This window comes from Carettochelys insculpta, chromosome 3 (assembly GCF_033958435.1).
Source record: "Carettochelys insculpta isolate YL-2023 chromosome 3, ASM3395843v1, whole genome shotgun sequence".
Classification (NCBI taxonomy): Eukaryota; Metazoa; Chordata; order Testudines; family Carettochelyidae; genus Carettochelys; species Carettochelys insculpta.
This window is the reverse complement of record NC_134139.1, coordinates 94,235,211-94,247,816: the sequence shown is the minus strand read 5'-3', so window position 1 is coordinate 94,247,816 and position 12,606 is coordinate 94,235,211. Positions and strand designations below refer to the sequence as shown.

At 40.4% G+C, this 12,606-nt stretch overlaps 1 protein-coding gene across 2 annotated transcripts in view; it reads left to right on the top strand.

The window, feature by feature from the left end:
• CCDC170 (coiled-coil domain containing 170) overlaps positions 1–12,606 on the top strand; it is a 92,173-nt gene that overhangs the window by 6,541 nt on the left and 73,026 nt on the right. For both annotated transcript variants that reach the window (XM_074990368.1, XM_074990367.1), the window contains exons 2-3: positions 3,127–3,203; positions 6,150–6,177. In XM_074990368.1, coding sequence (XP_074846469.1) covers positions 3,127–3,203; positions 6,150–6,177 — 105 coding nt within the window. The remainder of the gene's footprint in view (positions 1–3,126; positions 3,204–6,149; positions 6,178–12,606) is intronic.

Sequence of the window (12,606 nt, the reverse complement as noted above, 5' to 3'; positions counted from 1 at the left end):
TAATCTCCAGGAGGGTATTTGGATGCAGGAAGAGGTGGGAAAGGGGCTGCTGGCTGGGGAGTGGGGGGTTGTCTCCAGGCTGGAGAGTGTTGGGGGCAGGTGGAGTGTCGGGGTGCTGAGCAAACCACAGGCTTGTGGATGCTGGGTGCAGGAGTTTAGGTTGGGGTGTATGAGGGGCTCAGGACAGGGGTGTTGGGAGTATGATGGGCTCAGGACGCAGATTTGCAATGTGCAGATTGTGCAATAGTGTTGTGGCAGAAGACTGGGCATGTGAGAGGCTCAGGACAGAGGGGTTGCAGTGTTTAAGAGGCTCAGGACCGAGGTGTTTGTGGGGAGGCATGGATGTTATGATGCTGTGGCCAGAAGGGAGCTTGGGCCTGACTGGGGGCTTGTTGTCCTGGCTTCATTTTTAAAAAAAATATGTTCAACACAAATGTTTCAGCACTGTCTTTATTTATGGAAGGGGTGGGGAACCTGTATTCGGGGTGCTCCTTTTTCCCCATGGCACCCACATGCTTGCTTGAGCAGTTGGAACTGGCATGGGCCTGGGACTCCGCTGCCCCGAGCGCGGGAAGGCAGCAGGTGGAAGGAAGTTGGTGGCAGGCAACAGACCTGGCTTTTCAGGAAGCACACTGACTGTTTGAGGAGGCTGGGGAGCAGACCTTACGGCGAGGGCTGAGCAGCAGCACTCCAGACTGACTCTGGCCTCTGCTGCCTACTTGTTCTCAGCCTCGATGTAGGGCCCCCGTGAGCATCCCAACTTCCTCATCCCCATTTTAACTAATACTTTACTAATCCAGCACCACTTATCACATATTTACTTACAAATTTTAAATAATTCTGAATAATAAGTTTTGAAGTAAGTCTTTTCTTCCCTTGCTCCCCACGCTTCGCCCCCACAGCTGATTTGTCAGTTTTCATTTAATTTTTTTTCTCTCTGTTATATATTTGTTGTGCCAGTTCATTTTCAGCACTATTTCCAGATCTGAAGAAGTGAGTCCACCCCATGAAAGCTCATCACCTACTAAATTATTTTGTTAGTCTTTGAAGTGCTACATGACTGCTTTTTTTGTCTCGTTCTACTGAGTCCTTGATGTAGTGGTTCTCAGACTATGTTCCCTAGAATGGGGGGTTTGCAAAGACTTCCTGCAGATTTTTGGGATTTCCAAAGTTCTTGTTTTTGTCTGTAGATTTTTCTTTGCCTGTTGTGGAATCCATCCTTTTTTCTAGATACAGCTAAATCAGCATTTCTAGAGTCAGCTCAATTTTATCTCTGGTTTTATAAATTCTTCCGAAGTATATTTTAATTTTTTCCTTTGTTGGAAACCTTTAGTTTGATGCACACATCAGGAATTGAAACAGACAAACTAGGGGGAAATGCTTCAGAAGCAAGTGACAGTGGACTTATAAACTTGAGAAAAAAAGCTAATCCCTGATTTTAACAGTGGAATTAGAAGTGAGTAAGGACTGAGGGGGCTCAGATGTACAATTTCAATTTTTGTGTTTGAGAGGGGCATAAATTTTGGGCTTGTTTATTTAAGCTCAAGAAATTCTGTTATATTGTCCTTATCCTGATATTTTCAAAGCAGAACAGCTAATTTCTAACTGCCTTAAAGCTGTACTAGAGATCTGTTTAAACAAATTTCAGATACCCATAGGGGGGCAAAAAAGTGGCTGTTTTATTTAACTGCTTGTTTCTGTGGAGGCTGACTGATATTATTGTAATATTGCAAAATGCAACTACTACTGCAAAAAGTTTCTTTTTTTTGTTTCAGTTCTTAGTTACACTTCATAATTTTGCCAGTTTAGCAGCTGTTTTGCTTCATGTATTACAAAGCATTAGAGATATTTGGTTCAATTATTTAAATAAAGTTTTAATGATCAGTCAGACTGTATCTTTACAAATTCAAGGACTTTTTTTTTGTTCCATGCTGCAGTAGGGAGTATCTTCAGTGTGCTAGGAATTTGCTTGTGTTATCAAAGGCTTTCCTTCATTTCTTTATCTTTCTTCCAACTCGTTCCTTTGAAACTGTGGTATGATGGCTTTGATGTGAAGTTAAAGGTGAAGCTCAAGGATGTAGCTTGGAAATGAAACCATTTGTCTGCTAAACTAATAACAAAAGCATAGTTAATATAAAACTCCATCATTTTAAGAATAGTTTATTCAGCAGGAAAGTCCGCCATTAATAGAGTGAGTAGCTGAGTATCAGATGACTCTTGCTAACAGTGGGATGTAATTTTATAGTGCACTAAATTGTTTTGTTGCTCTGCTTAGAATTTTTATCTGCATTCTGAAGTCCATTATCACTTTAGTAAATAGAGCATTCAGTCTGTTAGAAGACTGTTTTTAGTAGCATGAATTTTTAATATTTTAGAATGGATGGTAAAAACTAAATATAAAAATATCATGATCTGACACTAGGTGACTTCTAAATGAACAAAGCATTAAATTTTCTTTTACGGGTATGCAGAAGTATATGTAATAATTGTGATTAATCAGAGCTAGTAGAGGGAGATGTGGGATGTGACCCTCAACATTTGAAGTGTGCAAGCCAACTAGATATCCATAAATCTGAATCTCTTCAGTGTAATACAAGACAGAGAAAGCATAACACAAAGAGGATATTAGTATAGAATATAGGCATTGTTTGACTGTCCATCACCTTTGTAATCTCTTCTGTATTTACAGATCTCTCATTACAACTAATTTCTTCTACGAAGTCTTATACTGTTGTCCACCAACCAATAGATAAACAAGTGAAACTGCATGTGAACAAATGTTGATTTTCCTAACTGGCTTTTGCTTTTGCGTTTGTGTCTTATTGCTCCTGCTGTTTGTGTGGTGGCAGCATCATCCATGGGACAGGAACTCTAGTTCCATATTTATTTATTTATCAAGCATATGCAATGTGTTGACCTCAACATGTTATAAATTATAAAGCATTAATTTCACAAAACTGTTGAAGCAGAGCAGCAGGGGACCCATTTCCTCTTTTTAAACTACATCCCTAAAATTAATCACGTCTTTACCAGAAGATGTAAGAAGTTGTTATAAAATTGAAACACCATAAATGTCTTGAGGTAACTAATGTTCTTAACCATGCTAAACAGATTTATTATATTTAGATCCAAGATCACCTCACCATAATGAAGAGACAAGTGGAAGAGAGAGAGAATTTAGCTGCTGTCTGTAGTGTCGGACGGTAAGAAGAATATTTTGGCTGTCATGTGACTTTCTTTTGAGCATATTAAACAACTTTTACTTAGGCTTATTATTTAATAATGGTAGAGAATGGTTCTTATATTTCTAACTCTATCTGTTTTACTTTTTTTTGTCTTTTAATCACTATGGCCATGTCTACACTAGCCCCAAACTTCGAAATGACTGTGTAAATGGCCATTTCGAAGTTTACTAATGAAGCACTGAAACACATATTCAGCGCCTCATTAGCATGCGGGCAGCCGCGGCACTTCGAAGTAGGCAGGGTCCTTTCGAAAAGGAGCCCCATTGGGACGAGCCGCACGGCAGCGAGCTGCGTCAATTTCGAAGTGCCGCGGCTGCCCACATGCTAATGAGGCGCTGAATATGTATTTCAGTGCTTCATTAGTAAACTTCGAAATGGCCATGTAAATTTACTTGGCCATTTCGAAGTTTGGGGCTAGTGTAGACATAGCCTATAGCAGATTGTGTAGGAGTTATCTTCAGAAGAGAAACACTGAAAATGCGGAAGTAATTCATTTTATTCACCTAGACTATTGTTTTTAGGTCATGCTTGTTTCATAGACTCATATAGGTTTAGGGCTGGAAGAGACCTCATGAGGTCATTGTTGTATAACATCTCCAGTATACTGCAGATGTAAGTTCTCTAACTATCAGTCATCACTGGTTTTAAGTCCTGTAACTTTCTGTAAGCTTTGTAACAGTAGCTTTGTTTTACAGATTTAGCTTTGTTCTGTATTGTTATATTTTGTTTCATAAGCTTTGTTTTGAAGCAGTAGTCAGGTTTACATTAAGTATGCTAAGTTAGTAAGAAATTGTTTATGGATACTGTAAGTCTGTAAGAAATCCTTGGTGTTCCTTGCAAAAGAAATTGCTTTTTCTGAAATGAACTTTCCTTTGTGTGAGTGAGGAGAGTGTGCGTGGGTTTGTGCACAGTGGAATCAGGCCCTGAAGCCATCCTGTCTGGATGACCAGTTGCCAACAGTACCTTGATGGCCAGAGAATAAGAGCTGAGCCCTGCAAAATAGCCCACCTAAGAAGGAGGCCCCATCAAGAGAAGATCAGAGTCCTATCTGCTGTTAACTGATGACTCATGGCCATGCGGCCACGTTTACACTAGTACCTTCCTTTTGGAAGGGGTGTGGTAATGAGCGAGTTGGGAAAATGCTAATTAGGTGCTGTCATGAATATGCAGTGCCTCATTAGCATAAGGGCAGCTGCGTGTGATTTGAAAGTACTGCTTTCGAATCGTGCGCCTCCCCCACCCCCCGTGTAGATGAGGGCCTTTCAAAAGGACCTTGTAGATTTCGAAAGCCCCTTCTTCCTATTTGGTTTTAGGAAGAAGGGGCTTTTGAAATCCAGGGGGTCCTTTCGAAAGGCCCCCATCTACACAGGCAGCATGTGATTTGAAAGTGGCCTCCATTGTGGTAATGAGGCACTGCGTATTCATGGAAGCACCTCATTAGCATCTTCCCAACTCACTCACTACCATGCCCCTTCCGAAAGGAAGGGGCATGGTATAGACATAGCCACAGTTTCTTGCGACATTGGAACAGACCAGGAGGTATTGCAGTGGAAGATATAAAAGATGGGTGTAAAGGTATAGGAGAGCTGTGTCTTACCATCACCACTCTGCAAGAGTTAGTCTGGGGAGGCAGGAGGAGGCCCAGGGCCCTGACCCTGGGCCTCTTCCTCTCTCCCCATGATGGATGGTATTGACTGTTCCTGAGGACTACACTGACGAGCGTCATACAATCAGATCACTGCCCCGGACTGACTGCAGCCAGACACACTGAACCTGCTATGCCTTGGCTTCATCCTCTGTCCTATGCAACACCTGTGTGAGAACATGTGCGTGAGTGGGTGGGTGGATGCTTTGAAGCTAGTTCCTCTTTTCCTTTAATCCAAATAGTGGCATTTAATAAAATATATATCACTGTAACCCTGGGGACATTGTTAGTGGAAATTAGGGTGGCAGTCATCTAGTCCAGCCCCAGACTAGAGAAGCACACAAAATAATTAGTGAATTGGCAGGCATTACACACAAAGAGTTAGATCTGTTCAGAGAGGAGAAGACTGACTGGGTGGACTCCTGTTGACCTAACAGAATGCACTCCTTTTTTAATGTACATATGTCCATGCATATTCATATAATTAAAAAGAGAAAGTGTCAGGACGACTTTTCTTTATTTTGTTGAATACAAATCTGGTGTGATGTTGATAGGCAGTAAAGCTTTGGGTTTAGCAATGCCAGTCATCTTTTCCCCTTTCTTTCTATTATTCATTTAATTGTGAAAAGACCCAGTGGTTCCAATCAATCTTGAGGCCCAGTTTAGTAGAGGCTATACAAATGTGTAGCCAGACACAGTCCCTGCCCCTAAAACTTGCAATCTAAAATGATAAAAACTGTTTAAAGGGCAGAAAGGGATGCAATGTACAAAGTAACAGCTTATGGCTAAGGTTGTCCAGTGTCATGTTTATTCCATAGATTTTATTTTTTGTTCATATTTGTACCAGAGGGTTTAAATGGGAAATTGGGTAAAAGAAGAGGGGCAAAACTGATGATGTGAGAAGAGGAAGGAGAGTACAGACTGGAGACAAGGCAAGTGGTGGAGATGACTGGAGAAAGGTCACTCATGCAACTGAAGCTGAGATCATAGGCCATGTGAAGAGTCTATCATGACAACAGATAAACCTGGGTCTGAAGGCTGCTCTAGCTGCTATTGGAAAACTTCCAATGGCTGGGACCTTTGATGCCCTGTTAAGAAAGCTCTCCATACACTTGCTGTCTCCTACTATCTTGCCTTTATTTTGTTGATGGAAGTGCAGGAAATTGGTAAGAAGAACAGATCTTTGAGAATTCTCAGATATGCCATATTTTGATAGCTAGCATTTTCAATTCCTTTTTTTTCTCCCATTTGTTTTATAGAAACAAGGGAAAAACAGAAGCACAAAAGGTTAGTTAAGTAATTTTTAAAAAAATTTCTGTTGTACTTGCAATTGAAATGTACTTGTTGCTTTTGATGGACAAAGAAAGATGCCATCCCTGTTTTGAACAGCATGCAGTCAAAACAAAGTGTTGAGAAAAGTCATATAATGTATTAACTGGTCAGTTAGAATGATGGTTGACACTTGGCTTATTTGCTTATAGGGATTTTGTCAGGGTTGAAGGGCAGATGTCAGGAGTGGGTGAGAAATGGTGGGGAGGGGGGTGTGAATTAAAGAAAGATCACAAAAACATAATGGGAAGAGAGTGATGGTAGGCAGCTAAAGTATTGAAGTGGTATCAGAGAAGAAAGGTGGCATGGTTCTTCTGGTGATATGCCTTGTTTAGGTGGTTGTGGAACCCTGCGTATAATTACTGATGTTCTGCTGACTCACTGTGGAGCACTCTTGCGCTTGTTTCACTTAAATAGAGATGGCTAGAAGCAGCATTTTTCTTCTGAAAAGTAAAGTTTCAAAGCTATATTATGTCAGTGTTCAGTTTGTAAACTTTTGAAAGAGCAACTTCCATTCCTGAGGCATTCATAACTATGAGGCTGTACCATAGAGGAGAGATGTTTCTATGCTAGATTGCAACTGAGCATCTTTCAGTGTCTGGTAGTGAACGAGGAATGAATTAGTGTGATGTGACTGATGTTACACTGACCCAAAGAATGCTGATAGGATGTAAATAGGTTGTGAAAAGCAAAAAGAAGAAATTACAAAGATATTAGAAGAATGTGAGGGCACGTGCAGCAAATGAGAGAGCTTTTGCCGCCTGTATTTGGTCAGGAGGTTATGATCCTCTTTCTTTGACTTCAGATCTTGCTTTCAGCATTGTTCATGGGGTGCTACTTTAAATGTACCAGAAAACAGAAGCTGGAGCAGAAGGCTGCAAAAGCAGAGTGTATTTCATTATGAGTACATTACAATATATACAGGCTGAACCTCTCTAGTTCACCACCCACTGGACCTGACTAGTGCCGGACAAAAGAATTTGCTGCACCACAGGAGGTCAGTATTGTCTAGCAGCATTAGCAACACTTCCACTGCTTGCTGGGCTCCTAGAAGAAGTTTAAAGGTAAATTACAGCTAAATGACAGCACAGAACATTGAAAGTCAGGACTGGTGGCTGCAAACAAACTGTATTTGACCGTGGGGAAACTCGGTCACACCCATGAAAAATGAACATCCGGCTAACTAAAATCATGATGGATGACAGAGTTTGCTGGACACAAGGGTGCTGGATTAGAGAGGTTCAAGCAGTACTACAGTAGCCGTTGGCTTTTGGGCATAGGCAGAGAGTTGTACAGGCTCAAGGTGTTCAGGTACCATGACTACTCTGGGCTGGGGGCTCAGCTCCAGTAATGTTAACTGCAACACAGCCTGGGTGCGACTGTGATGAAGATAGGCACAGCACAGCCTTTGGCCCTGGAAATTTGTTTATAAACAGAGGCAGGGAGATTAGTGACAAGTCTTTTGTCATTAAACCTTTAAAGTGAAATAAGCATCACTGGGGGAAAAAAACCAAGCAGTCCTGTAGTACCTTAAAGACTAACAACGTTATTTATTTGGTAATGAGCTTTTGTGGGTAAGACTTGTTTCATCGGGTTCATTCATGTGAGCTGTTAAGAACTAGGAAAACTTTTGGGTAAGGGGAACCTATACAGGATGGATGGGCTTCACCTAAACCAAATTAGAATCAGCTTATTGGCACTTAAAATTAAAAAAAGTTGTTGAGCAGTTTTTAAATTAAGGCTGGGGGAATGTCAATGGTTGTGGAAGACCGCATGTTTGCGCCTGTTCAAGCTCTGGGAGGGATGAGGAGGCATGTGGATGGAGCATGAATCAGGCAATCTGTGGCGCTCCAAAAGTGCTTGGAAGGAAGGAGAGGAGCAGCTGAGTGTGAGGCTCTTTTTAATTTTTATATTCGCTCTAATCTCCCTTCACATTTCACAGTCCTATCCTGGTCAGTTGGTGGATAATCTATGCCTACTGTTATAGCCTTATTATTAGCCCATGGAATTACTATCTGTGGAGATTCTGTGATACAAGTTGGTTCATTTTTATTTATTTATTTATTTATTTTAAGTTAATTTGATTCTGTGCTTTCTTTCAAAAATAGTACAACTCTCCCACCTGTTCTGTTCTCCTAGTATATTTTATACCCTGGTATTACTGTGTGCCATTGATTATCCTCATTCCACCAAGTTTCTGCGATGTCTAATAGATCACTGTAGTTCACCTATATTATTATTTAGACGTACAGGATTTGTATGTAAGCGCTTAAGAACATCACTATTTAGCTGTCTGCCATTACATGATGTGATTGAATGGGACTCTTTCATTTGACTGTTTCTCGTCAGCTCTTACCTGTATTTTATCATCTTCCATCCTCTCCTCTTTACTCAAACATAGAGAATCTCTGTTAATAGACCCTCCCTTAAGGGGCTAGGATGCTCCAGTGCACAGGAGGCATGTGGGGTAGGGTGGGCAGACAGGAGGCCATGGGGCCATAGGTGGAGCCACCGTGGGCTACATGCAGCCTGCAGGTTTTCTACCACTGATCTAAGGGCTTGTCTACAAGGCGCAGTAATGTCATCTGCAAACTATGGGGAGTGTGATTTATAAAGGACACTAATATGTTGCTGTGTAGCCCTGCTGACATTCACTAAAAGCTGAAGGTTTCTCTTGTGCTTTAAAATGTTGTTGTTGTTTGAACAGCTACTACATTAAAAGGAATTATGGAACATTACAGACTGATTACTCGTTATAGTACTATTAAAATAATAGACATTACTTATTATAGTGTATACAGAGAAAAGTAATGCCCCAAACATGAAATTAATAAAGCCCCAAGACCAGCAGCCCAGATTATAAGCCATAGGGTCAGTATTTACTCTTTCAATACTGGCATGTGTATTTTTCACTTGTATACATGTTTTGTTTGCCAATGAAAAGTAGTTACTAGGTACATTAACAGGCTGCTGTGTTTCTTTGTACTCAATATAACATCAAAATAATGAAACCTGTTTTCAATATCATTAGAAAGATAGTGTCATCAGACCTCTGCTTTTTATAGTTTCTCCAAAACTGTGCCACTCAGCTGAGTGACAAGACCAAGCCCTTTGTATGTTAAAAGACCAAAGTCGAGCCATCGAACAAATTAATTTCATTTGGATAGTTTGTTTGGTGACTTTTCCCAAGATGCCAATCTTTAGCAGGCTGTTGTTTTGTAATTCGCTGATTAAATTATGAATAGGAGGTCTCCAATGTGTGTGCAGTCACATGGTGATGATAGATAAACTTCAGAGCCATGCAGTAAATCATATTTAGTTTTAACTTTTGGCTACCTTGTGTGTATTTACATATATTTGCCAACATTCTGCCTAATAATTTGCCACCCCGAGGCCTGCTAACATTCCTCAACTCTCATCAACTCCAGGGTTCTCTTAAAACACAGAAATATTTAATCCTTTTCCCCCTTAAATGTGAAATTAACTTTTACCCCCAAATAATGATTCGCCTCAAAAGTATGAAGGATAATGTTCAGTCTTGCCAAAATGACACAATTCACTGTTCACTTGTGAGCCATTAAGGAAACAAGAGCGTTATATAACTGAAAAATTCTGCATGTCATCTTTCCAATGATATATGTAATGCTTGTTTTTTATGTTGGTTTTAATAGTGACCTACCATTGACAATAGTTTTACCCATAGAAAATCTTTGTAGTAGTTTTTAGAGGTTGTAAAAGTATATTAGTTATAATTTTCCTCTCCCTCTCAGGCTGTACGTTTAGATTAGTTGGTAAGGGAACCTAACTTTAAAATCAGAAGGTTGCAAAAATCTTATGAAATACTTATATACCTCCAAACAAATTATTAAAATGTCCTGCATAAATTTAATATTTTCACCACTTGTGACTGATGTGCAAAATCCCAGACTGAGGCTCAAAAAACATTTTATATCACACTGCACCAGTGTAGTAACAGAGAAAGCCATGCTTGTCTATATACTATGAAAACAAAAAAGCAGCCCAGTAGCACTTGAAAGACTAACAAAATAATTTATTAGGTGGTGAGCTTTCATGGGACAGACCCACTACTTCAGATCATAGCCATACCAGTGTAAGCATATTCTCTATTGTAGCTGAATTGCCTGCGCCAGTTTGAAGGGTGCCTGTGTTTATGTTGTGAATTCCCTTTTTTATTTGCTCACCACTTTTTCAAGTTAGAAGAGAGACTAATGGACACAAACTTCAAGGGTGCAGTTTGGCATGTGATAAGTTTAGTGTGATTCACTGCCTCAGCGGGAGCTTTATAGAAGTATAAACATTGAGGACTTGTCTTCAGGCAGTTATTTAGGCATAGTTATTCTAGAATAACTATTTGTGAAGAATGTGTGGAGTCTCGTAGTCTGGAATAAGTGTCCGCACGTTGAGTTAATCAGGAATGACATGGTGAGTAGACAAGCCATGAGACTCCCTTAAAGAGTGAGTGAGCCCAGCTCTTGTGGGCTGATGTGTATTATGTCTAATCTCTGCTCCCTTTAGGGTGTCTAGCTTTAACAATATTGCTGGACTGGAGCATAACTTTCTTCTGTAATAGTGCAAGGACCACAATTACATTTCATTTCTGCATGGGAATTGGTGGAGGCAGAGAGAGGTTTTTTTGTACCTTCTCCCTTTGCATTCCATGCATGTACTAAACCCAATTCTGCTCTAAATGTCAGGTTTAATATTGTTTCAGCCTACAATAACTACAAAATATGTCCCATCTAATGGGGCAGTTATCCAGCCCCTGAAGTAGACCTAAAATGAAGGGTTGGCTTTTATGTTGCTCTCTTCTCAATTAAATTAACTTCTTTTATTTAAGCTAATTGGGCTTCCTGTGATAAGCGTCCATAAGGTGTTCCTGGAGAGAATGAAAACAAAACCCAAGATTCAGAGCATTCTAAAGCTGAATGCTTCTATACATGGTCAAAATGTTGTTGGATATGTCTGCACGGAGGATGAAGGAATGCCATGTTGTGGGGACTGACTGGCTAAGAGATGTTTCTGCAGAAAAGGACCTGTGGATTACAGTAGACAAGAAGCTGGATATGAGTCAATAGTACGTCTTTGTTGCCAAGAAGGGCAATGGCGTATTGGGCTGTACTAGTAGGAGCATTGCCAGCAGAGCAAGGGAAATGATCATTCTCCTCTATTGGGCACTGGTGAGTTGGCATCTGGAATATTGCGTCCACTTTTGGGCCTCTGAGCACAGAAAAGATGTGGACAAATTGAAGAAGGCAATGAAAATGATTAGCGAATTGGGGTGCATGACTTCTGAGGCGTGGCTGAGGGATTTGGGCTTAGTTAGTCTGCAGAAGAAAAGGGGGGTGGAATTTTATAGCAGCCTTCAACTACTTTAATGTGGGTTCCAAAGAGGATGGAACTAAGCTATTCTCAGTGGTGGCAGATGACAGAAAAGAAGCAGTGGTCTCAAGTTGCAGTGTGGGAGGTCCAGGAGGATATTAGGAAAAACTGTTTCACTAAATAGTTACAGAGAGTTAGCCGTGGTAGTCTGTATCTTCACAAAACAAAAAAAGCAGTCAAGTAGCACTTTAAAGACTAACAAAATAATTTATTAGGTGATGAGCTTTGGTGGAGCAGACCCACTTCCACTGCTTTTTTGTTTTATTTCACTAGAAGGGTGATGAAGCATTGGAATAGGTTACCTAGGGAGGTAGTGAAGCCTCCATCCTTAGAGGTTTGTGAGGTCAGGTTTGACAAAACTGGCAGGGGTGAGTTAATTGGAATTGGTTCTGCTTTGAGACGGGGTTGCACTAGATGACCTTTGAGGTTTCTTCCAACCCCAATAGTCTAAGATTTTATGAATTGGAAATGTCTAAAAGGCAAAAGGAACAGCAAGCAAAAGACGGATGGGGATGGGAGGGGATAGTTACATGACTACATATTGTGTTTTGATGCTTTTTAATCAATCTCATATAGATATTTGAAACGGTAAATCAGTATGCAATACAAGACCGTTGTTTAAATACGGAAATAGTAGGGAAACTCAACCTTCCTTTCTCCAAGGACAGTTTGTAAAGCATTTTTTTTGTCTTTAATTTTTAATCATGTAGTAACCACATAAGTAATTTTGCTTGTGTACTCTAAAATTTTAACAATTTAATACACTGAGGGCCAAATTCATCACTAGTGTGAGTAGAGGGACTCATGTGATTTGAATATCAGAGGGAGGTGTATCCATGCTGGTCTGTAGCTTCACAAATAACAAAGCAGTCATATGGCACCTTAGGGACTTAACAAATTTATTAGGTCAGTGGGTTTTACCCACAAAAGCTAATAATTTGTTACTCTCTAAGGTGGTTCCCGTAAGAGAAGTGCTTGGGTGGCCAG